Source organism: Physcomitrium patens, chromosome 9 (assembly GCF_059467195.1).
Source record: "Physcomitrium patens ecotype Gransden chromosome 9, ASM5946719v1, whole genome shotgun sequence".
Taxonomy (NCBI): Eukaryota; Viridiplantae; Streptophyta; class Bryopsida; order Funariales; family Funariaceae; genus Physcomitrium; species Physcomitrium patens.
The window spans coordinates 6613803-6641586 of NC_143418.1; the positions used below are offsets into that span (position 1 = coordinate 6613803).

Here is a 27784-nt window from a genome sequence, read left to right on the forward strand (position 1 = left end):
ACATCCATAAGACATGTTGTTATTTAGAATAAGCCTCTACAAGAAATGAAGCTAATTACAAGACAAAACAACTACAAAGAATAGATTTCCACCTTACATGCTTTGTGATTTAGATCTTATTCTCCATCAAGCTCAACTTAGTGATTGTTTGCATATTTGAAAAATTTAAAATTTGAGAATATCCATTCACGAGTTGGTACACATTCCTCGTCATCCACATTGAATAATATGTTACTAATAACCACATCTATAATGTCTCAATTGCTTATGAACATGAGTACCTTTTTAACCTCAAAATGAATTATAAGGATGTTTTTGAAATTCACTTGATCAAAGAATTGTTTCTTTGAGGCATTTGGAAGGCCATTATATTCTATCCATGCTTTGGTATGCTATAACTTCATATGCACTATAATAATGTTTACACAAAAAAAATTGAAAATGTTTTCACATTCACCATCTACTTTGCTTATGCCTTGTGAGATTGACCTCTTTACAACCAAGCTGCTCACAAAACAAGCATTGTGTCAATAGAACTTGGTTGGAGTTCTCATCTCATGGGTTTGATATAAGGTTGAACTTCATCTCCTTAGAGGATTTCCAAGGGCTCTGCAACTCCTTCACTATGGTGAATTCAACGTGCATACCCTAATGTGACTATTGTTATTGCAAATCAGTATTCCTTCGCACAAATTTCATCATGTAATGCCTCCCCCAACTCTGCAAAGAAATACCATTGGGGCCTTATTTTAGAGCATCTTGCTAAGTTTATTCTAGAAGAATTAGAGTTTTTAAATGGCTGGGTGATGCTTGTTGAATGGTCATGGACCCATTCTCCTTGCCTACCTAGAGTAAAGAGATTTTATTCTTATGTATATATATATATATATATATAGGAATGTATTGTACATTTGTGCATGAAAAGTGTCTAATATATAGTATTACAACCACCATGTGTGTGTATATATATAGAGAGAGATAAATTTATATTTATATTTATGTGTCCCCATCTTTCTTTTCTTTTTTCTTTTTTTCCAATAATTCACTACTTATTATTATTTTTTGTGCATGCACAATGCAACTGACTGTTGATAGTCTCCTTCCTGTCCAATTCAAGCTTCTGCAATATCCATTGAATGATTGCCACCACCTCCATTGTGGGCAACAAAAAGCTTCTTTTTTGTTTTATTTATTTCTCCCATCATCATCTTCTTCTTCTTCTTCTTATTTATTTTTATTCTTCTGTCTTAGTCTCTGACTCCCTTCATTCCCTTCTACATTATTCTAAGCAACCTCCCCCTATAAAACCCCACCATATCCTGTGCCACCCACTCTGTACATAAATAAATAATTAAATAAATGAAATTTTACTTTTCAGAAGAAGACAGATGAATCCTCAGTAACATGGGACATTATTCCTTATCGTAACACGGTTATAAAAGCTGAAAAAAACATACATTAAAAAAAAAATTAAGAATAGAGAAAAGTAAATGGGTAGTGATCATAAGTAGTTCTATGCACTGATGGGAACAAGTCTCCTGAAACACAGTAATTAAAAACCCTAAAAGAAGGAAGGAAGACAACGGAGAATGCTATGATGCAAGTTCCCCCAACAATATCCTCAATCTCCTTCTTCATGCCCTAGTGCAATTCTGGACCCACAAAAGGGGGGCAATGGTTCCCCATGTTCTCGTGTTATATGAGAACATTGCCTTTATTCCACAAAGCTTTTGTAGATGGGTATATGTTTTAGCATGGGCCCATTCACACCCTCACCCATATGCAATAGCATGGGGGATAGATTTTTCTCTTTACAGGAATGGGAGAAAGGTCTTCTATATTTAGCATTAATATTGGCTCCTTAACAGAATTGGAACCCTAATTTGCATGGATGAAAGACCCAATCAACAAGACACATAGTTGAATTAAATATTGTGAACATTTCAAATTGGGTGGCCTTGGGTTGGTTGGTTGGTATATGTTTGTTCCTAAACTTGGATACATGGTTACAACATCAATAAATTCATCAAAGGAAACTATATATATATATATATATATATATATACATGTAGATACATATGAATGAAAGTGGGTGTCTCTCTCTATCATTAAAGAATTACTTTTTTTTTCAATATTGAAAAAACATAAACACCAAAGTAAATAATCATGAAAGTGAAACTAAAGCATAAAATTGTATGCCTTGTCATTCTTTAAATTGTGAACAAATGATCATAAAACAACAAATTGAAGATGAGTACATGATACAATTTTAAATTGTCTTTTTATCTTTTCATATTAAATTTTATTTTATTCTAATTTTCAGTTTTTGTTTTGTTTTTGTATTTTGTGATACAAGAGTAGCTTTGTAAAAATTTTATGTATTTTACTTTAGTTGTTTTTTTCTTGCCAATGAATATGTATGCAGTGAATTAAGCAAACAGTATTTGTCAATTTAGTTATTAAAAGACTCAAAGTTACTTCACATGAACAAATCTTAGAAATAGAATGATTCTAGATATGTTTTGACATACTAATGTTATTTGACAATTTACACTGCACCATGAAATTGAATGAGAAACATGACAACTTTGATGCTGCAAGCATATGCATGAATTACATATTTATTGCATTTAAAAAATATATATTTATTCAACTTTTTCAACTTTTTCAAATTTTTTTTAAGAAATTCAAATAAGTCTATTATTAGTTGAGGAATGATGAAGTAATATCCTTTCAAATCAGTACTTCCATTATTTTGATAGATTTTTCTGAGAACTAAGGTGGTGATAGCAGATAAAGTTTTTTATGCTTATTTTTGTAAGGAATAAAAGCTCTTTTTAACGTGCCATGTACAATATATATATATATTTGATTTATAAATTTCAACCGAACATGTGAAAACTTTGTGTATTTGCTGAGCAATGTGTATCGTTTTTACTCACTTCTTGTTTTTAAACTGTAGTTGTTAATTGCATTCCAAGTAATTTTAGTATGTGGTCAAATATTTCAACCATTTAATATGTAAGGAATGATTAAAAGCTTCATTTAACATTCAAGTATTGTGATTTTATTTCTCTGTGTTAGTTATTTATATGTCCATTTCAACAACACAACCCATCTTTTTAACAACTTTGACAATTTGAAAAACATAACCTCTCTGACTTGTCTATTTAAATATATGTATATATATACACACAATAATAAAATAAAAGATGTTGGATGGTAGATAAAAATCCGTTGTATTTTTATTTATTGCTTAGTATCTTATAAAATCTACAGACTAGATATATTTATCTTGTTTCTGTTCCTTTCAAAAACTTTGAATACTAATTTTCCATAAGTACTTCAATAAGGTTTTACATATTTAAAACTAAACACTTTCATACCAAGTTTAACATTTTTTTAAACTGCTTTATATTATATCACTGAGTACTACAATAATAAATCATGATTTTGAAACAACTTATTTAGGTACAATCAATGCGTGATTTCAATGACATTTAAAAATTTGTAATTCAATCTTTTGGATTAAACGTATTTTTGTACTTAAACTTCTTTTGTAAAGTCAGCTTTTTTTTTTTTTTTTCTTATTATTATTATATTTATTTTTCTTTTTTTCCTTTTGACAAAAAATTACACAAAGCTTGACTTTCAAGCTGTTTCAGTGTGCTTTAACTATATTATTTTGTACACAAAGGACAAGGCCTCACTTATACCTCTTTTCTTTCTTCTCTTCTTCTAATGTACATCGTACTAAAAAAATGATAAATATTGTAAATGACTTATTAAAAATAAAGTAAGTTCAAACAAATATCATACCCAATTAAAGTATGTGTTTTATTGCACCGTTTGCGTGCTTGGTGATTTTAGGTGAGGATAGAGGCACACTTTTTATTGAATTTAAGTTGTGTAGAAGTCACATGGAGTGTAGTGTTTATTATTGAGTTTCCAAATTAAATATTTTTCTGATATAAAATGATTATTTTTCATTTTTGAAAGTTTTTTTTTATCCGTAATTTTGTGTTTGTATGTAATTTTGAATTTTATCAATTCTGATGATAAAAGTTAAACTGTTTCAACATCGATGGATATATATTTTGTCTGGTGGCTAAATCTAGAGGTGAAGTTTGATTCTGTATTTTTAAGTATCAAGAAACAACAATCAGTTTAATATTCTTCATCCCTTCCTTCCTTTGTTGTTTCTTTTGTGTTCTATTTGTTTTTTCTTTTTTTCTTCTTTCTTTTCTTGTAGATTTGACATCATTATAGTTAAAGACAAAAAAATTTAAACTTTATGGTGTGAATTATCAAATACTGTGATTATGCAAAATCACACTGTTACCATATCATATATATATATATATATATATATATATATACACACACACTAAATTGTAATATAATTGGTTCATGTTATTAACAAGAAAGTATTTTAAACTGTCCTTCAACGTTTGACAGTTGTATTGAAAAAATTTAGAAGATTATGACCGTGATGAGAGAACACAACAAGAAATGCAAAATGCATATGTCTATTGAAAAAGACAAAAAGCAATTTGATTTATGGTGAATACATGATACAATCAATAGTTGTCTAGTTTTAAAAGACCTGTTTGCTGCAATCTTTGTATTTGCCAAATCTAGGGTAGATATTTCATTGGTCTTGGAATATGAGTGTTGCCGCTTTCCACCAAAAAAACTAAATAAATTTCATCTGTTAATATTCTTCATTTGTGTAAAATTTACTATTAATTCTTTAATTATCTACCATTTTGGTATTGATTATTTCTTGTGCTAGTGAAGGATAATTCAAATGCACCTATTTCATTTTACCCCAATGTTTTGCATTCGGTCGATTACAAAAACAAGCCCAAATTTATTTATTTACATTTATTTTTAGTCAAATTTACAATAAATTGGCACCTCATTATTCTTGCAACAACAATTAAAAAAGAAATTCATTTTGAAGACTATATATATATATATATATATATATATATAAAAACATAAATGTGCACTTTTTGTATTATTTTATTTTTTTTCTTGTACTCCAAAAATAATTTTGTGACTTATTCTTTTTTATTGATTGCTTTGTTGATATGTAAGAAGCCAAAATAACTCAAGTTCATTTAAAAGAGAGAGAGAATACTGTCAACAATGATAAGAAAGTTGAAATGTATGTTACAAAGGTGAGTACAAAAGGAATTGGGGAAGAGGACAACCCTTGTTATTTGTAGCATGGCCCTCCTTTTACTTGAAAAAGAAAGGATATCACTTTGTTCCCTTGTAGTTATAAATGATTCTATATATAGAACTTATATCTTTATACATATTCCCTTTCAACTTAAGAGTAGATCATGGGGGATCCCCCACAATGACCCCTCTTTAGAACCACATGAGAACTTTAGAACCACCAAGCAAAATGTGCCGAATTTATTGCTAGTTGAACATTTTTGTAATTTTTAAGTGAAAAGTAGAATTGGTGTTTGAGAACAATAGAAGATCCATGGGAGTATGCTACATAGATGAAAAAACAATACGGATCTAAATAGATGGAACTTTCAAAGTATAGATAAATTTTGTTGTATTTGTATGTTCACATACAAATATATAAATATATATATATATATATTTGATCAATATAACTTTATAGTTTTTGTATCTTGTTGTTTCTCCCATGTTGGTAGGTAATTAGGAACATGTCACTAACATAAACCATGTTTTGATACCACCCTTGACATCAAGTACCAACAAAAAAAACATAAGACCATGTTTTATTCCTCAGAACAAAACACAGATACCAAAATAAGTGAAAACACATGCAAGACATGCAAATCCCAACAAAGACTTTGACATCCCAAAACTATCAAATAGAATGACATATGCCATGTTTGACAATTACCACCTTCTATCTCCTTTCCTCAATTTTTGCAAGACACCTTATCACATATATATCGTATTGTATGTATATGAACATTGGGATTTCCTACCTAAGGAATGGAGCCAAAGGGGAAAATGCAAAGAAAGTAGGTCCATCCATCCATCCATTTAGCAATGTATTCATTCATCCATTCAAAAGCAGGAATTGCATGGAATGAGTCCTCGCCTCCACTTTGAGGATGCTACTAGTGCATGTTTCCATGTCATTCATGTTTTCCCCCCTCATTGCTTTTCCCATCTCATAAGCAACTCAAAGCCTTTCTTTTATGGATGATATGTAGCACATGGTTGAAAGTAAAGTTGGATGAATGCAAAGTGAATAAATTCGGTTATATATATATATATAACTGGGAATGATGAAGAAGACAAATGAATCTAATCCAATCTAAATTTTGTTGCTCATTAACACGGACAGTTTTACTGCTTAAAGTAGATAACCATGATAATAATAGTCATGCTGTATACACATACTTGAAGGATTTGATACCATTCTTTTCAAAAAAACACTTATTTTTAGTTACTACTGGAAAATCATTATTTTTTCTAGTCAACTCTCAATTTCTGGAGTTTCATTATTTTGTTTACTTATTTTTATTTTATTTTGGTTTCAATCCTCAATTTAACTTTTAATATACTTAAAAAACAATGGGAAATTTATGCTAAGCTAGAGATCAGAGAAGAATGTGATTGAGCATGAATTTATTTGAGGAAGGGGGTGGAGATTTGTGAGGCCAACTTGGGGAGGTAGTCAATTCCAAGCGGAATCACTCTCTCCACCTCCTTGACATGGGGTAACAAAACTATTCAAAGCACCTCCCCTCCACATTCTCCATGCTTCCTATCCTTTTCCTTTCCTTCCCCATTTGTTCTTCATAGTAAACAAATTGATTGGTGAGACATATACAACAACTTCAACCACGTGACATTCAAAATTAACAATAAATTACTAAAAAAATACAAATAAATAAATGACATGGTCATTCTCCCATGAATAGAACTCATATCATATTGAAAGATGGAAGCACATGTTTTGTTTAGAATCTCATACTTCATTTTAAAATATTCATATTCTAGAAGGCTAATACCTTATTATTATCATTATTATTATTACTATTTTTTTTTTTAGGATTCCAATGCATAGAACAACAAATTGCGTAGCTAAAATTTTCTAATATTGAGTGTTAAATATATTGAGTGGGAATCTTTCTGCTTTTTCTGGGTTATTGCATTAGAATATACTTTATTGTTTCAATGACACAATGTCAAACTTGTAATTACATTTTGGTTTTCCAAATAAAACCAGTTTTTAGACTTTTTGTGCAATATATATAAATAAACATATATAATTTGAGGTTTTCATTAAAGTTCTATAAACTTATTGTTAAATATGTTAACATTTTTATTCAATTTTTTTATGATTTGGTGTATGACCAAAACATTCAATTTTTTTTTTTATGTAAAACATCTTGTCCAGACTGCACTTAGTTTGTGCTGTGAAAACATTGAAAGAAGGTTTACTTTCTTAAAGAAAAAACGGATTTCTATATGAAGAAGAATGAAATTCTTTTCATAATCAATTATACACAAGATATGTTGCAACTATGTTTTAGCTCTAAGATTTCCAAACATGTTTTGAACCCAATATTATTAGGTCAATTTTTTATTCAATTCTGAAAAACCTCTTTAATACTTTTGAAGGCTATTGTAGTGACTGTAAAAAAAGAGTGGATAGTAACAGACAATGTAGAGGTTTTAACATATAAAATTGTGGATGTACGTAAAGTAATTAAGAGGTTCTGTTTTCATCAAAAAAATTATAATTTCTTTTAATCAGTGATCATGTGCTGTAAAAGTGATGTGTGTGGATATATCTACCATGTGCAATTTTATTTGGTGTCTGTTCTTGAAATTCTCTGATTGTTTGAGTTCCAATTGTTAAAGGGCGACTATTAACTTCAGCTGAATTGCTTGTAGACTAAATTCCAACTTGTGTCATTGGATAATTTATTTAAAATGTTTTTCCAACTACCATGAGATTATTTTTGAATTAGAAAAAATATTTTACAATAATCATGAATAAATATAATTTAGAAATTTCAACCAATCAAATACCATATTTCCACAATATTTGTGTTGATGTTGTCATATTATAGTCTATTTATGATAAATACTTCTTGATAGGATTTTCTTTAGATTCAGCAATCATTCATTTTGCTAAATGGGTTTCCTCTCTAGTATGTATGTGTATATATATAAATAAATGAATAACATATACCTAGGATCTTAATTTTTTTTTGTAAAGATCCTCTTCCTCTTTAGTGTACAAGAAATTACAAAATTGTTTGTTGCATATGTTCCAGTATGGTTTTGAAAGTTTGAGAAAGGAATACTCAAAATCAAAATACACAATTGATCTTATAAAGTAGAAGATGATAATATAAGTTGGTTTCAAAAATGAAAATCTACATCTTCAATTCTTAAAAAAATTAAATCAAATTATGCGATTACAAACATTTCTCAGGCAATCTTTATTCTATATCATTGGATTTGATACTTGTATCAAAGAACGCATTCTGCAGTTTGAACAAGTTTCTTCATATGTTCTAATTGCCTTGGAATCAATATCTCAGGAATTATGATGTAGTGAACAAAAATCCTCACAAATGCACAAACTTTCACATAAAAATGTAAAAAATTAAATAATTTTCTTAACGTCAGAATCAGACTCTAAGTAAATGTGACACTGTAAACCAATTTCCTCACGCATTCCTCACACACACAATTGTTTATGTGTGTGAAGAAACTTGTTCACTTACATACATGTGAAGAAAAAAATTCTCATATACACTCTCACATAAACATACACACACACACACACACACACATATATATATATATATATATAGATATGTGTGTGTGTGTTTGTCGGCTGAAAGGAGCACCGACACCTTTCACATATGCCTTTGATGGTGTATCGTCACAGCCACGCCTCCGCAGTAGGCAAGCAACATTCGTGAATGCAATCTTGCAGGCTTTGCCGAAACATTACGCTTCCCCTGTATGCGGTGTCGTCAATCCATCAATCTGTTCCCTTCCTGAATCTGCTTTCCTCAATTTTTGTATTTTTTTGTATTTTGCTAATCCTGTATAGTCATGACTCGTCAGAGTCTGGCGTTGCTTTCTGTTGCAGCTGCCTCGCAAGGGCCACTGAGCAAGCACACCCGAGAGTCCGTCAACAGATGGAGAGTTTTGTCACTCAGGCTCATCGGATCATGACTGAGCACTGCTTGTTTTTGTACTGATACTATTGAGTGAGAATGCAAATGCAAGACAGGGTCTGTGAGCTAGGCCAATGACTTCTTCCGCTGCCGCAATGAAGCCACAAAGACAGACTATGAATCTCATTTCTCGGCCCTTATTTTTGCATCCGGTGTGTTTTGTCTCTCAGGGACCACGAGTTGCTCTGATGAATACGTTTAGAGGGCTTTCAATTGCCTCTGGTATTGTCACGGAGCATGAATTGGGTGTGAAGTCTTCGATTATGAGCTACATGACACTGTCGGGAAGGTGATACTTCGTCGCATTTGTCGCCCACATTGTCACGGTGAGAGCTTTGCATCCAGTTGAATATCATGGGATGATGCACAGCAATAATGTTTCCATGCAACCATTGACGGAGCTGCATGGGTTCCAATTGTAGCCAACAAAATTGTTCTTCTCTTCGGGCGTAGGAAAAGCTCAGGTTCGGCTGGTGGCAGTTCATTGCGTTTTTCAGAAGAGCTTGGTCGTATTGACAAAAGATGTTGATGTAGGCGAAACCCACATTGCATAGTCTTCATTTTCAATTTTAATTATAAAGACATATTTTAAAGACATACTATAAAATAATAAAATAATATCTGATTACTCTTTCACATTTTTGGATTGCATAGCAAGTTTCTATAGCACAACTTTAAAGGTACCATTTTAAAATTTCAAACCAATATTATGCAAAAAAATAACAACTTAATCATATGTTTTTGAAATGAGTTTATCTGATTTCAATGTTTAGGAACGTTATAAAAATTACTAGTACAAAAAAAATAAGACCAAAAAGTTACATTGATTATGCATATACATATTAAAAGAAAGAAAGAAAGAAAAAAAATTTGTATAAAAGGTTAGAAGCTTTTAGATGTTATAATTATTTTGGTTTTTATGAAATTGCAACAAAAGCTTGTGACTAAAAATTACTCAATTTAAATAAAAATTGATATTTTATGCATTTCAATCATAATACCTTTTAAGAAATTTTAAAATCTGATTGACAATCATTAAATAGATTTTTATTGAATTAAATTGAAAAATTATTTTTCTTATTTTATAAATTAATAGTAGAAAATTATTCTTAATTAATACTATTTTATTATAAAATAAAATAAAGTTTATTAATATAATTTTATTATAAAATAAGAAAAATAATGTATTGTATATAATAAGACATTTCTTAATTAATAAAATTTTATTATAAAATAAGAAAAATAATAAATTAACTGCTAAGTCATATAAAAAAATTAAATATCCAAAATAAAAATATAATACTAAATATTCATACATATTTTATTATTATAAATATTTTATAATAAGATAGATTATTTTTTAATTTTTTTAGTAATAAAAAAAATTCTTAAAAAATTTACAAAATATTCTACAGAAAACTTGAAAACTATCAATTTTTTTTTTTTTATATATATATATATATATATATATATATTAATATTTCTAAATTTATTTAACATTGATTCTTCTATTAAAAAGAATGGACTACCTTTCTTTGTAGAAATTTTTATTTGATATTAAAGATTTCAGATTACTCTCTTTTAATTTTAGTTGTAAAATTATTGAGATAGAATAAAATAAATTATAGATGTTACACTTTATAGAAGTAAGAATAGATTTGAAAAAATAAATCACATATTACCAAGATCAACCATAAAAGTACTATTCCTATGTCTATAGAAGAAGTTAAAAAAATAAGGTTCAATGTCTATGCCAAGAAGTTATGCAATTAAGAGAAGCAAGTAGATCAACATTACAAGTGAATTCAAAAACTCTTGTTGTTACAAGTTTGAAAAAAGCAAAGACTGGTATGTTGGAGAAGTTTGATAGAACAAGATCAAAATTTCAAGGATTTTGACAATAATTCAAGTTCTATTTAAGACTCCATTCTTTTTAATATCCTAATGGATTTACTCAAGTTGGATTTATAAACACATTCTTACCAAGGAGTGCTCTCTTTTAGTTTATACTTTTCACAAAAAAAATCAAAATTCTTATATAATCTAAATTTATTCTTGGAAGTGTTTATGACCATATTTAAAGGTATTGATTAAAAAAACAATCTTTACAATAAAGGTCACAATTAATTACTATTTATATTGCCAAATTATAAAATCTTACTTACAACATGGATTAGAATGAAAAAATCCTTATCAATAAATTTTGATATGGATTAAAAGATGATATTAAAGATTTATTATTAAAAATATAAAAAATATACTTATTGAAACAAATTATTACTCAAGCCATAGCATGCAACAATTGATTTCTTTAAAGACACTAAGAACAAAGATTAGGAATAAATCAATTTGTGGCAACAACTCCCAAGTTTCAAAAACTTATCTAATAATGCTAAAACCTATATAAATTAATATAACTCAATTCAAGCAGTTAAGACTAAAAACTTTTTTTTGGACATTGTTGTAAAAAATTGTGTTTATATTGTGGAAAAACAAGCCATAATATATAAAACTATTACATCAAATTAATAAGATTCAAAGAAAAGAAGTAAAATTGAACATGAAAATGTTAAAAAATAAAGACATCTAGTTGCAAAAGAGACCTTGCACTTGGAAAACTATGAACCATCAAATATAAGTCTCATACCACTATCAAAACTTACAACTTGTATTAAAATTTCTATGGTTATTATAACTTCAAATTGTATAATTTGAGCTCAAGTACTTTTAGACACTAGAGACTTATGATCTATGGATAAAGATTTTAAATTATAACAAGAATTGATACATTTAAAGAAGATCTAACCACCTTCAATGGAAGTTATTGATAGACAACCATTTGCATTTGGAGACGTTATAAAAAAACCAAACTACTAAAAGTGGCATTATGAGATCAACTATCTAAAATTATCTTCATTATTATTCAATGTCCTTAAAATCTAATTTTTAGATGTATTTTTTCTTTAATTAAATTATCTTTCTTTAGATCTTTTTAAAATTATATTAAATAATTTAATTAAAAATATCTTGTGATATTAATAGAATTAATTATTAAATTGAATTGATTAATTTAATTTAAGTTAGATTTTAAAGTAGTAATAATATAAGTTTCAAAATCGTTTTTTATATGCACTTCAATATTTTGAGTTGATCCATTATATTTTTATTTATTTATTTTATTTATATCTTTTATTAAATTTACAATGGAATTAAAAAAAATTCGAAAAGATTACATATAATTTTTTATTATTAAACATTGAATATAGAAATTTATTTTTAGATTTTTTTTTGTATTTAATCATTTGTATAAGAATTATGTGGCTTGAGATTTCTTAAGTAATTTAATATTTAATAATATAATTATTAAAATCTATTTATAAATCATATCAAAATTGAATAAATAAAAAATCATAGATTTAAGTATTTATGTTTATATATATATATATATATATATATATATATATGAACAATGTGTTCATATTTATATACATGATTTTTTTTATAATAAAGATAAATTAACAACTTTAAATAATAACTATTATTTTCATAAAAAACAAATTGTAATATAGAATTAGAGCTTTAAACTTAATATATCAATAATTTTTTATTTTTTATTTTTAAATCACACTAAATCATTTTACTATTGTACTGATTATTTTAAATTCATCAAATAGTTTATAAAGTGATCAAAGTCAAAATTCTAGATTGAAATGGAAATAAATTTAGAGCAAAAGAATCAAAATTTAAAAAATAATTTTATATGGTATAAACTAATAATAAAGTGATTGCTAAAAAATAAGGTATTTTTAATAAATAACATATTTTTTTTGTATATGTATAAATTATTCTTTTAAATTAGGATTAAAGATTTATTTCTAATAAAATTAAAAATTCAGAATCTTTTAAAAAGTATTTCACCTTGTATTTTTTAATTTTAATATAAAAATATTAAATAAAATATATTTTTTAGAATTAAAAGTATTCAAAAATTTACAAAGAATTTTTTAATTAAATTTTTTAAAATTTTTAAAAATACATATGAATTTTTCTTCTTTGAATATTAATTTAGTAATAGAAGTTATTATTTTTGATTTTTTTAATAAGTATTTGAAGTTTCATGTAATTTTTTTGTATATTTTTTTTTGTCTAAATGTTGTATTGATGATGTTTGAATAATAGCTATATAAAATATTATTATGGTTCATAACTATTGATTCATATACTATATGGCTTTCTATATTGCTTCTATATTATTAATAAGGACATAAATGATAAACAATCAAAATGTTAATACAATCTTGTGTTGATAAATTATATATATATATATATATATATATTTATTCAAAGATAGTATAATGTTAAAATTAGAATGATTACTACTAAGGACAAGAAGACTAGAGACTCATGAAACAAAATAAAGAACAAAAAGGATATTAACAAGAGTGAAGAAGGCCTCACTCTTGCCTCCATACATACTATCTAACTAAGAGCTATGTGACAACGTTATATAAGAAAATCAACATGTGTCGAACTAACAAGACAAGTTTCTTACATGTGCACTACATGGCTAATTTGTATCAAAAGTCATCAACATGTGAAACATGTGGCCAACTTTTTGGACAAGTTTTTAACCTATCAATCACCTACAAATACATATAAAGTCAAATCCATGTCTATATATCTTCTAAGAAGTCTCTTGACAAGATGTTATTAAATTTATGTACTTTTGTTTACTTTAATCTAACTCTTTTAATTTAAGTATATATATATATATATATATTTGTGGTAGTTATACCCAAATTTTTAGCTTGAATAACTTCAAATTATATTAGTATTAAATATATATATATATATATATATATATATTAAAGTTTTAAATTTTAATAAGAATTTATTATAATTTTAAAAAATCAAATAAATCATAGTTAAAAAATACCTAATAAATACCTAATATAATCTAAAAACTAATGATGTTGCTTTAAAAATTATAATACTAATTATGTTAATTTGAGATGTTAAAATATTACTAATTATTTTAAATTTATTTTTATTAATTTATAGATTAATATTATTTTTAGAATGATTTGGACATGTTTTTAAGTAGTATTTAGTTTTTATAATAAATTTCTTAAATTTATCTGCTACTAATTGTATTAAAATTAAAAAAAATTTATACTAGATATTTATGTATTTTTTTAGTAATTTAATATTAAGATATCCTTTGTTTTTGAAAAGTCTTCAAAAACTCATTATGAATTCAAATCACTTGAAATCAATGTCCAAACAACCCTTCTAAAGTTTTCTCCCTAATTGCACTCTTTGATTAACATAAGAACCTTAGAATCGCCATAAGTATATAGTTATGTGTCTTGGAATCTGATTTCAATTCTAGGTTATATCTAATCTTCTTGAATTATTAATTCTTGATATCTTGAGATAATTTTTGCTACAACTTGTTATTTGTACATTCTTAAATATTATTTAATATCATATTTTTTCTTATCTTTCCTTATTTATGGCCATATAAGATAAATATAAGCTATTTTTATAAAAGTAGCATTAATACTAAAAGTTTTTACTACCTTCTAATATTTTATTTATATTTTATTATTTTAAATTTCAACTAAGTTCTTCTACTATAGAACCCATATTTTTATCTTTCATTATATAGTTATGTTACAACACAATAGTACGGTGGAGAAGTACCAACTTACTTTAATCTTATCAATAATTGTACGCTGTTTGTCGTCCAAACATGAAAAATCAGAGTCCAAAATGGCCTATATTATTAAACATGAGCCCTTATGTTGAAAAGCCAACAACTAGGAGAATTGACTGGCATCTATAGGGCTTATTTTAATTTACAACTTTACATTGATTGACAAATTGGACTATTGCCATACTTGATTTTATAATCCAATTTATCAAGTTTCATGACAAGAGGCATGATAGATCTTCACAACTTCCACATAGTAAAAAATCAATCACACATTCTAATTTATAATGAGCATGATTTATATATTCTATATAAATATTGGTCTACTTTGATTTTATTCATGCCACCACCAAACCAAGAAAGCATAAGACTATTCTAATTAATTTTAGCCCAATTAAAATCAAGGAAAAATTTCATAAATATCCTTCAAATATCTTGAAATATCAAGAATGCTCTTGTATTCTTATAATTAGCAAATATATCCTTTGTATATGATAGGATATCACCACAAGGGATACATTTTCTATAATAGAATATTTAAGGAGTACATTTGCTATCATCAAGAATGTATGGATATTATTGATATTTAAGGAGTACATATAAAAAGAATTCTTTATTTTTATAACAATCTTCTTATAAATACATTCAACTATCATTTCAATGAAATTTAATAAGATTTAATATCATTGCTTAATTATTGCTATATATATATATATATATATATATATTTGACTTACTCTCTAATTTTAAAATATTAGTTTTAATTAGTTATTTATTTATTTGTTTATTATTTTTATATTTTTATAAATTTTAAATATTTTTATACATTTTAAAAAAATACAAATATATTTGTGCATTTGGTCATATTTGCCTACATCTAAAATGATTATACAAAAAATAGACATATATGCATGTTTTCTAATAAAAGTTTCTAAAAGTTTCTAAAAGTTAATTCAAAATATAAATTAAATATAAACAAATAAAACAAAAATGATTTAAAAACTGTTCTTTCTTAAATTATGTAATCAACCATATTTTTAAACATTATTTACTTTGAAACATGAATATATTAAAAATTTATATGGATATATATATATATATATATATATATATATTAAGATATTGATAAAAATACTTGATATACCATTGTAATATTTACAAAATAATATTAAAGAATAAAAAGCATATGGACTTATTTATTCTGAATTTAAAAATTATAAAAATATATTATAACAAATTTTAACAAATTTATTTGTTTTTTTAATTTTCAATTGAATTTAAAAACTAATGATAACTAAAACATCTAATTTAAAATATTATATTTCTGTTGCCTATTATTTATATATTTATACTTAATAAAATAATATATTATATATATATATTATATATATATATTAAAATACTTTATTTATTTAAAAAACAATTAATTATCTTTAAAAGGTATTATATCTTTGAACTTAGCACTAAAAATATACTTTAATATTTTTTATGTGTTTTTTTATTATTTTAAACATTTGATTAATAAGAAATTATTTGATTTTTAGATTAAAAAAAAATCTCTAAGTTTAGTCCACTTATTCTTTAAATGAATTAGAAATCTATTAAATCATATGTGACATGATTATTATTTCTAAAAATAATAATTATACAAATAAATAAACTTTTTAATGTGCGGATACAAAGTTAATAAAAAAGTATTGAACTTTATAAAGTAATATTTAAAATAAAACAAAATTTTAAAACTATTTTCAATAATCTCCTAAATTATAAATATAATAATACTTATAATTTAAAAAATATATCTATCTATTTACGGGTAATTTTTTTAATATATATTTTTTATTTTATTTTAATAGTAAAATAAAATAAATAATATTATATTTACACTAATGATAGATTTATATAAATATAATTTATATTTAGATTTTTTAAAATATAATTTTGAGAAATCATGAAACATATAATCCATCTTCTATAAAATTTTATGCTATAAAATCATTTAATTTTTTTATAATATATATAAGCAGTTATAATTGCTATGATAGAAGTATCATTGAAATATCTTTTAGGTCTTTGAGTAAATAAATTTTTTTGTTTCAAACATAACTAAAAAAAAGGTGTTGACTTTTTAGAATTTTTTTATGTCTATACATGATATGCTTTGCATAATTAAAAATCATATTAAATCACATATAAATACTTATATTATTTTATAAAAATTTAAAGTATGTGCTAAATAATAATATTTTTAAAAAAAGATCAAGGAAATTACTAATAAGTATAAGAATATAGATCACAATTTGTAAAATTAATTTTAAATATAAAGTCAAGATTTATGAAAAAACTATAAAAGAATTTAATTAATGATAATTTAAAATAATAAAATAATAAATAATAAAAATATTGAATTAGATAATATTAAAATTTTCCAAAAACATAATATGTTAATATGCCAATATATAAATTATATATAAAGAGTATCTCATAGTTAAAAAAAAATAAAAACAGATATATATATATATATATATATATATATATATAGATATATAGATAAGAAGAGAGCAATTACTTTATGAATAAAAAGTGCAATGAGACAAGAGCAATAATTTTTTCAAAAAAGAATGGCACAACAAGAAAGCAATAACTTTATAAGAAAAGAAAGTTGCACAAATATATGTATATGTATGTATGTATATATATAGAGAGAGCCAAAAAATTACAAAAAAAATAAGTTAGATACAAATGAGTTGCAAGAAACCATATATCATTGGCACTAAAGACCATAAAACCAACAAAGTGTGAATACATGAGAGTGTTAAAAAAATATGAATTGTTGGTACAAATAATTACAATAACTAATGAAGAGCCATAGATATAACCTTGCAAGAATATGTTGATAGAGGGCAATAACAAGGCATAAATTATCAACATACAAGGCCACAAAAGCCAACAAATTGTTCTGGACATAGGAGAGAGATAGCACAAGATCCATGGGATAAGGCCTATCATCATAGCAACAATGCAATCAAATACAACTGACAATAATGAAATCTCCACAACCTCAAAACGTAAGAAAATTAAATCACAAAAATTACAAGAACAAACCGCACCACTTTGGGCTAGAGACCCACTCACAAATGATTTGATGGGCACATAGCAAATCATTTGTGAGTGGGAGAGGCTAAGACCCACTCCTAACAGATGATGAATGTTTTCATTCTTCTTTGTAAAATATCAACCATCTGCAGACCAGTCCCAGTCTGGGGGATGTGCTGCCAAAGCACCATGATTTGTATCACAAAAAACAAATGGTTGTCATATTGTTTCAAAAGTTTTACGAACATCAACATCTCCGCTTTAAGAGCAGGACACCACTCACTGCTACGCTTGAAACACTGGAATGGTTACTCACAAACCAAGGTTTTCTACAAACATATTACCAATACCCAAAAGAGAACTTGGTGGGGATACCGACAAAACGCCACTTACGATGCATCACGTGTTCGTGAATATAAACACACATCTGCTGAGCTTTGTTTGTATTGTGGACCACGCCATACATTCCCATGGAATATCGATGTGGACATAGAGCCTGAGTCTCGAATAAGTGGTCATTAAACGAAGCAATGCTTTTGTTTTTTATTGCGTTTTTTGAGTTTAATTTCTTCCCTCCTTTTTCTGTGTCGAGATGGAATTAAATATATGTCTGAAAGGGGAGACGAAGATGACTTGGGCGAGTTCAACATACAATGCCAGTTGTTCTGCCACAATAGATTATAAAAGTGGTGAGCTAAACTAGGAAAGAGTCACGGACAGTACTGAAAGGTACTATTCGTACCTAGCTTTTTGCGCCGTGCGAAGCTTGCTTCAAAGATCTGGTATGCAATATTTATACATAAGTCTAATTTTGTCACGAAGACCTTCAAAGCATGTTTCGATATGTGTAATGAATCTTCCGTTTTATTCTCCAACACGACACAAGCATTCCTGTTTACTTAATTAAAACCTGAACAGGCGTTGGTTCTCCTGCGTCGATCAGAGAGTATTTAAAGGAATTTGCTGAAATGTCTTGTTGTTTTGTGATGTTTGCTTAACGAAGTGTCTTCGTGTCTCGTTCATTGCCTTGGATTTATTCTCAAGATTTTAAAAATCTGAGATTGCGTCGACGGTCTCAAAGCTGCATCAACAAGATGCGCAAACAGAGGGGATCGTTCTTTTTTTGCCTTCATTACCTCGGCAGTGAATTTCCAGCTACCTCCGTTATCTTTCTCATGAATGAAAGCTTCTATCTTTTCCTTGGAGTGCTCGCATCTTCATATCCACACAAGAAGATTCCACTGTAAGTCCACGAGCTCGATAACGTGATGGGCAATGCCCCAAGCGATCTTGCTTTCACATGATCCTTGGGGAAAATAACTATCACTAACATGAATTCCGTCATATACTCCTAAGGTAGATTAATTGACAGGAGCAGAGGTAATTCGAATGATAAAACTGTCGCGGTGGTTACAGCATGAAGGTGCATGCTCAGTCAACTTATTGGAACTGACTTGATCCAGCATGCAAAACTCGCAAGAGTAACCTACCCATCGACAAAAATTGATAATCCAAGCAGAAGTTGGCTTCTTCACTGTTCGCCCACTTTTATTACCTTCCCCATTCTCCGCAATTGCACCAGTCACTCACAGTCGCCGGTCAGACTCCTAGAAGACCCGTCTGGTCACTTATTCCTTTCCGCAATCAGATGGGTTTTAAAAATCTTTCTGCCGCCCTGTAATGGGTTCTGTGTGCAACGATCAGAGCACTGTAGACTGTTACCGTTTCATCAAGAGCCCTCCGAGGACCACTAGCCTTCTGCACAAGTGACTGTTGGTGTGGTTGCCATTTGTGCGGCCGTTTGGTGCTGACACCTACACTCAGTAGCACTGTACTTTACCCATCGTATGTGTAAGGAACTGTCGCGCAGAATTCGTTGGCATAGATTCGCAGCATTGTGTGTTACCGTTTGTTGCTGGGACTGACATGGACTGTGAAGCACTGTTTGGGTGAAAGATAGGTCAAGTGGGCACTCCGTTGTGCTGTACATGAATGTGAAGGAAGCAAACGAGGGAGTGAAGCAGAGGTTGCTGTGGTCGTCTTCGTCTTTAGTAGCTGAAAGCTGGCGCATCTTCTGGTGTACGCAGTGACTTCGATTTTCTTCATGTGTCGATGCTGAGTTGGTGGAGCGGACATGCATGCGCCTGCCCAGGATTTACTTGTTGGACGAGCAGCACTGATGTTTGGTGATTGCACGGATTTGTTGTCCAGACCTTCGTTGATGACTATTATGAATGTCTTGTATCTTCACTGCACCTGGTTATCAGTCTGAGGCGGAGAACAGGCCTGAGTGTAAGGATCTATTCGCGAGAGCGATTAAACCCACCTCACAAACAAAAATGGTTGAGAGTATGCTAGGATTTCTTGTGAGATAGAGTGAAGGTATTGGTCATTGCAGTGTCCCGCTGCACCTGTGCACAGCTTCCTGTTACAGAGACCTTTAGGGAGTACTTTGAGATAAGAGCTATTGTATTTCTGTTGCGGCGATTGGTGACGCGGTTAAGAATGACGCGCAAGGTGGAGACACAGTTGAAACCTGTGCTGTCAATGCTCGGCTCTCGCCCTGGAGCGGAAGCCGTCGAGGTAGCTATGCAGACGCTGTTTCGCATCGAAACGAAGCTCTCCGTTGATGTAGCGGAAGAGCTCCTGGATTCGAAGAAGAATGTGCACCAAGAAGCAGCTGAGAAAGAGAAGCTCCCCTACCTTGCCGTGATTCAGTTGGAAATGCTTCATCAATTCCACGAGGATATGTTGCAGCAATCAACCAAGGCTCCAACCTCCCCGACAGATTCTGAAACTTGTGGCGAAGCAGTTGAATTAGAAAAATTGTTCGCAGAAACCCCCGGCAAGACTTTGGAGCACTTCGACTTTAGCGGCAAGGCCTTGAAGAGCTTCCCCCGATCATGGACGGCTATGTCTAGTCTCATTTCGCTGAACCTTTCCAACAACCAGTTGGAGGCGTTGCCGAGTGATGTAGGTGGTCTTGTAAATCTCGTGGAGCTCAATGTGCATTCCAACCAACTGAAGAGCCTACCAGATAGCATCGGAAACCTCTCGAAGCTCACAATTCTCAACGTATCAGGGAATCAACTGAAAACTCTTCCGATGAGCTTAAGCAAATGCAGGTATGCGTATAGTTTTGTAGGATTTCACATTCTCAGCTGGAACTACTTTTTTTTTACAGGTTCGTGGATAATTCCTCATCAGTTTCTTATCAAGTTTGTGGGTTGCAGTAAGATGTTGGAATTGAACGCTCATTTCAACCAACTGGAAATCTGGCTCCCCGTCTTCGGCTGGAAATTGGCTATGCTGCGGAAGCTGGAGCTTCAATTCAACAATCTTGTAACACTGCCGGAATCGTTCGGTTACCTCAGCGGATTAGAACATCTGGACCTCAGCAATAATCGTCTTTGCTGTCTTCCGACCTCCGTCGGACTTCTATCTCATCTCAAAACCCTAGACCTGAGCAGGAACTTCAACAATCTCTGCAATCTGCCTCATTCTCTCGGTAACCTCACATGTCTGTCAACGTTGGATCTCAGCTTCAACCAAATCCGTGTGCTGCCCTCGTCACTCGGCAAACTCCAAAATCTCAAGAATCTCGTACTTGACCAAAACCCGCTCACTGTACCACCGAAACAGGTAATTGAGCACAGCCAGGAAGCTGTAATGGCCTACCTGCTTGATCTTTACGAAAATGGCGCCAAAATCAAGCAATCAAACACGAGACAAAAGGGGAATAAGTTGAGCACGAGGTCGCCGGTGAGATCATCTCCCGCTTGTTTGATGATTCCTGCTAGCCCTCGCTATGATCACGCCGGTGGATGGGTTCCTGTCAGGGCAGGCAACACAAGGATGCGGACTTTCTTAGGTCAATGGATGTGTTGGAGAGGGATGGGTGGCAGCTCAATGCGGTGGCAAGAATACAATTCAGATGACGAAGAGTGACAGTAACCTATTCATCTCCATTTCCACTCTCTTGTACTTTACACCGGTAACACATTGTAACACTGATGTCTTGCAATTGGTCGAACGAGCATCTCGTTCGTCGACTTCAGCATGGTTTGTGGACACTACTGCTGGACTTTAGTTGAGCTGTTGTAGTTACATCTACAGAGTGTATTACGACTTGCTTGACCTCCAGATTTGTTGAAATTCAAATGAATTCATGTAATACGTGAACAGATGTGTCTCTTGCAAGTTGCTGGTTCCGACAATTAGTGAAACCATTACTTTTAGTACAACAAATAGTTACGAGTAGAATACAACGGAGTGAACATTCTTGTGTACTTTTCTTTTACTGCAACGATATTTAACTTCATGACGAAAAATAGTATATCAACATACTCCACAAATATTTGTGCATTGATAAATATACCGTAATCCACACACCTCTGTTACAGGGTTTAGCGAAGCTATGTGCACCAGCTTCCATCACAATTCAAGGTACATTTCTGCGTATCCTGTCAGCACTAGGTCTAACGTTGATGTTGTATTCTGAAACGATTCCCAATTCCGTTTGACAGCGTTCAATCTTCAACTCTGCACTAAGCAACCAACTGAAGCGACACTCGCAGGATATCAACTTCTGCTTGTCGTCGCAGATGCTAAAGATGTGTTTTGATGGCGGATTTAGCAAGAGTTACTGATCTTTCACTGTGTTTGAAATAAAAGTCTTCAGTCCTGTAGGCCCATCTTTCCTCGGCCCTGCTAGTGAATAGTAGGCAAACAGTTGGCCTCCTGGCTGCCCTGCGGGTGGTGGACAAACCTCCACATTTAGACAAGGGAGAGACAGCGCAGATAGTTTTTCACCAGCTTCCAAAGCTCGACTTCCTTGTACCCATAAATACTTCAATGAACTCATCGCCGAAACAGCCTCTGCCATTCCCGTCTCTCCGAACGGACAGTCTCGAATCTCCAGCCGTTGTATGCGCTGTGCCCAGTGGGCGAAGTTAGCAAGCCCAACATCGCTGTTTCCCGCGCATCCTACAAGCAACCACTGAAGGTTTTTCCCATAGACACCGATGTATTCCATTCCTTTGTCAGTCAACCCACCGTAACGGAGATACACAGCCAGTCGCCTTAGGTTGACACAACCCTTGAGCATGAGCTTGAGGCCATCGTCCAAAGGGAAATCTGGAGCATACCTCGCACTGGGCTCCAGCACAATGCGGACGTCTACCAAGTGTGGACAGCCTTGCCCCACCATCGCTAGCGCTGCGTTGCTGATGTTGGCAACGTACAATATCAGCTGCACCAGTTGTTCACAGCCTTGCGCTACAGCAACAATGCCGCGCTGTGTGATTGCTCCAGTTTCATCGTCTTCCACACGCAGCTTCTTTAATCCTTTGCACGACCTGCTGAGTGTTTCCATGCCATCATCACCCAGTGTGTTTCGAGTCTGCACATCAAGTGAAACAATGTGCATATAAATTCCATGTGTGGAGATCACTCAAAGAAGACCTCATTGCCAAGTGGGGGTAGTGCAAGGGAAATTTCGGGTATGAGAAATTAACCTGGAGTTCTTGGAGAGAAAAGCAATGGCTGAGAAGCAGGCAGTGGCCTTCACAGCTCAAAAGCGTGTATTTTAGGTCCAGCTTGATCAGATTTGGCGCAATGGGAAGAATCTGTGGCAAGCCTGAATCCATGAGAGACCACATCCCTGATAAAGCATTCAATTTCTTCGGCCATGGAATGGAGACAAAATCATCAACATCCTTGGCACCAAGGTAATTGCAGGATCCTGCACCAAGATCTTCAAGGGAAGGAACTCTTTGCAATACATCAATCATGTCCAGTAACTCGATTTCAGCCACCTTCAAGCAAACTAACGACTTGGACTTCTCCACCAGAATAGTCAAGTCTTCGATGTCGATAGCTTCTATTCCAAGTACTCCAAAATGGAGTTCTTCCAAGGTGGAATCGTTGAGGGCCAAGGCGTGTAGCCATTCGCCTCCTTTGTCTTCTACCTCGCTGTCTTCAAGACTCAACCTCCTCAGAGATCTGATTGTCGAACAGTGTAGATACATGAGCGACCAATTGATAAACAACTGATTGCATCAGTAACCCTAACTGTTCAGTAGGAGAGATATAAACATGATTTCTCATCTCCCACCGTTCAAATTTAATGCACGATGCAGGGACCTCCAGCTAATAATTGAAGCTTCAAATCTTAGTTATCAAGAGAAGTTTAAAATATGAGTACCAGCATGAAACCCTCGAAAATAATTTTCTGTAGAAGTTTAACTAAAGCAGCTTATCCACCATCATTAAAAACTCGCTTGGGTTTATTACATTCAAACCCCCCCAGTAAGTTTCAATGTAAGTGTACCCGGCTACCGCACTTGAAGAGCACTAAAAAAAGTTCAAACCCACTGAAAAGTACCGTAATTTTGAGCAGAGCCACCCGTGGCTGATACGTACACAATGATTCAGAAAATTGAAGAACAGGACAAGAGATTACCGACACGCGCGTACTACGGGAAGAAGACCCTTCGTAGTAAAGCCAACGCACTTGTGCAGATGCAAAACATGCAACGCGGAGCTGAAGGTCGACGACGCTATGAGCTCCAAGTCAGAGTCTAGCACCGTCAGCCGCCGCAGCTGCAGAATGTGAAGATCAGCATACTGTCGCCCAAGCACCTTTAGCCACGGCTCCCCGTAGCCTCCCCAGTCACTCCGCACCAGGTTATACTCAGCCGCTCTCGGCTTCCCCTTCAACTTGATCCCCTCCAAGCCCTTAAACCTCCTCGTCAATGAAGCAGGAGAGGTAGCATACATATTCGCTATCGTCACGAACTTCCGAGTCATGCCATCCACTCGCCGCCATTGCTGACACACCATGGACACAGCTGCCCTATCTTGGGGACTCTCAATGTGATTTAACACGCACGCCAGGGTCTCGTCCGACATCCCACAGGGGAGCGATTTCCTGGACTCCAGCTTCTCAGCGTCAACAACCCCCATAACCATCCTTCACAACACCTTCCCCTGTTAGGTCACATAGCTACAACTCATACGTCCGTGACCCACAAATGCCCTGATCCTCCTAAACGCGGTAAAACAAACAGACCCTCTCCAAAGACAGAAAGGGAAGAGAAGAGTAGTCTGACGAGCCACCTCTGACACACACACCCACAGACACCCACACACACAACTCTCACGAAACCACCACCTCTCCTCTCGAATCACCTGTGATGACGCACATGTCACTCTTGTACGCAAAAGTATCTGTTAGCGATGGTGCTTTTGTGCAGCAGATGATGCCCTTCCAGAGCCGGTAGAGCCTGGACCAGCTGCTTTCGGCGGTGTATGTGCGTACAGTAGTATCTTCGCCTCCTCTGGGTTTGGTTGCAACGTCGTGCTGGAGGTGCAGGAAGACAACGAAGCCCTCCTTCTTCCTTTCCTTCCTGGTAGGAACTGACTGACTGATTGACTGACTTGAAACACTCGGGGAGAAATTTGTCGGATTCCTGGCCCCACCATTCACTGCGATCACACAAACCATCCTCCTGTAGGTGTGATGGAGGAACAGCAACCCCTCCCTCCTCCTCCTACTCCTGATGATTAGAGATCCTAGTTCCTGACATGCAATCCCGGTTTCATAGAAAATTTCTTGCTATTTTTTCTCGCAATCAAGCACGGGGATGCGGGTGTGCTTGTTGCCTATCAATGTGTGGGAAGAAGAAATACACACATGTGTATTTATTTATTAAGCATATTGTATACTTAGATTTGAATTAGGGGATTGAATTATGGGATGAGGGGTTTAAGATTAGGGGATTAGGAGTGAAGGCAATTGGGGGTGTAGATTAGGGAACTAGGAAGAAAGACACTTGCTCGGGAACTTGACACGATTGTTGTCCGCCTTTTGCTTTGGATGAGCATTCTTTACAGTTCGTTTGTGGAGAGTTGTAGGCAATGTCTCGATCCTGTTGTGAAGATTAAATTGGTGAAAAGCAATTGTATGAAATAGTGTTGCATATTGTTATAGAACTTTAAACCCATTTGTTTTTGTTTTTGTTTTTTTTTTTTTAAAAATTAAAAACTCTTTGAAAAAAATCTTATGAAAAAATAAGATATATATATATATATATATATATATGGAAAGGTGTATAGTGAAAATAGAGGATATTATGATATATTTTTTAAAATGTAAAGAATTTAGAGAATCTTAAGCTAAGACCAAGATATAAGAAAGTGGTGAATAAGACATTATAATCTTAGTCTTGCTAAATATATATGATTTTATAAAAACACATATATAAAAATTAAACCACAAGACTTGTAAATCAAGTGTCTAGGTGTTAGCAAAATCGACCCACCTTAATTGCGTTTGGTAGTCCAATGGAGTAACTTCACTCACATAAGACTAGATGTCTTGTATTTCTTAACCATTATTTACCTATGGTTTTGTTTTATCAAATTTTTATGTATTTTCTTATATATATATATTATTTATTATTTATTTATTATTATTTATTTTATAATAATAATAATAATAAATAAATAAATTAATATATTTATTTATTTATTTATTTTATTCTATTTTAGTTTGTTAATTAATTAATTAATTATTATTATATATATTATTTTAATTAATTAATTATTAATTTATTTAAATTACCTAGCAATCACCTTGTGAGAGTTTTTACATGCAATATTTTCTTTAGCAAAGAAATGACCATATTAAAATATTAATTACAACACCACAATTGCTTATTATCACACCAAAAAAAATATGTATACAAATCCTTCCAAACTTGTCTAACTACCACTGGAAATCAACTATTACCTTGCAACAACATTGCAAATCACAACCAATCTACCATAGTCATCTACTTCCAAGCCATGTCATGTACTTGTCACTATCAAACCGTCTCCATGTCCTTACAACACCACTACTGTGATTTCCTTCAATAAGAATGTCTTCACTTCACTGCCTCTTCTGAAATAGTTATGCAGATTAAATCTATCAATGCTAATCCAATGCAACACTGCTATTGCTTTTCTTTTAGTCAACTCGAGCTCCTCTAAAATTGGTACCTCCACTTTCTTCTAATCAATAATCTTCTCTACTGATTTAAATCTATTCTTATGCCCTTGTGATTGCTCATTTTACTTATTTCAAAAGAAACCTCCCAGCATAAACCCGTATAGGGGGATTCCAACACGGGGAATGACTAGTTGCTTAAGCGTTCACGTCAGGGTCACACAATCAATTACCTCCTCAATGTATCGTCTCTATTTTCAATATCTGAATACACAAGGAAACTATAATCTCCTCCTTCACCTTATCAGTCTCTTCTTTACAGCAATTCAGTCATACCAATAACTGCTATTTCCACCAATATATTCACCCTCATAATCTCCAACTGTAATACTGCGCCCTCACAGCTTTTGGCACACAATTACCTTCGTTCCAATCACTGGAATTCTTCACACAAAATTGCCATTCACATTACAGTATTTCATTCAAACACAGACTCATTCTCTCTGTTGAACTACAATCAGATTTCAGCATTCAATCTTTCTTCTTCTCAAATAATACCAATCACATTTCCATTCCATAATTCACTTCACAATATTCAAAAACTTTCAATCCTCTTATTCAAAGAAAATAACAAACAAAAGAAAAGAGGTAGCACTGTAGAATAAGTAGTTATTTTCAGAATGTAGATATCTAGTATATAGTGTACACATGGATAGATAACTGTTGAAAAGGTGGTTCAGCAGGTAGAATGGATGAATAGTCAGG

General features: G+C 31.6%; 2 protein-coding genes across 3 annotated transcripts; one reads left to right on the forward strand and one right to left on the reverse strand.

Moving 5' to 3' along the window:
- The first annotated feature begins 19799 nt into the window (after positions 1-19799).
- Positions 19800-22400, forward strand: LOC112286833 (uncharacterized). Its single transcript, XM_024529146.3, has 2 exons — positions 19800-21152; positions 21261-22400. Exons 1-2 carry the CDS (start codon positions 20533-20535, stop codon positions 21973-21975), a joined length of 1335 nt encoding a protein of 444 aa, XP_024384914.1. The 5' UTR covers positions 19800-20532; the 3' UTR covers positions 21976-22400.
- Positions 22372-25549, reverse strand: LOC112286832 (coronatine-insensitive protein homolog 1a). Of its 2 annotated transcripts, none has more exons than XM_024529143.2 (4): positions 25233-25549; positions 24491-25000; positions 23544-24030; positions 22372-23428 (listed from the first exon to the last, which is right to left on the reverse strand). In XM_024529143.2, exons 1-4 carry the CDS (start codon positions 25532-25534, stop codon positions 22670-22672), a joined length of 2058 nt encoding a protein of 685 aa, XP_024384911.1. In that variant the 5' UTR covers positions 25535-25549; the 3' UTR covers positions 22372-22669. The 2 variants fall into 2 exon arrangements, with proteins under 2 accessions (XP_024384911.1, XP_024384913.1); XM_024529145.3 differs by having other exon boundaries at positions 25219-25451.
- Positions 25550-27784: the final 2235 nt, after the last annotated feature.

Excerpts from the sequence above, each read along its gene's own strand:
- LOC112286832 (XM_024529143.2), bottom strand. The coding sequence starts at position 25,534 with ATGGTTTGTGTGATCGCAGTGAATGGTGGGGCCAGGAATCCGACAAAT. Across the intron at positions 24,031-24,490 it reads CCCGTAGTACGCGCGTGTCG|ATCTCTGAGGAGGTTGAGTC; the intron begins GTAATCTCTTGT and ends TTCGACAATCAG. Across the intron at positions 23,429-23,543 it reads TTTCTCTCCAAGAACTCCAG|ACTCGAAACACACTGGGTGA; the intron begins GTTAATTTCTCA and ends CTTGATGTGCAG.
- LOC112286833 (XM_024529146.3), top strand. The coding sequence starts at position 20,533 with ATGACGCGCAAGGTGGAGACACAGTTGAAACCTGTGCTGTCAATGCTC. Across the intron at positions 21,153-21,260 it reads ATGAGCTTAAGCAAATGCAG|TAAGATGTTGGAATTGAACG; the intron begins GTATGCGTATAG and ends TGTGGGTTGCAG.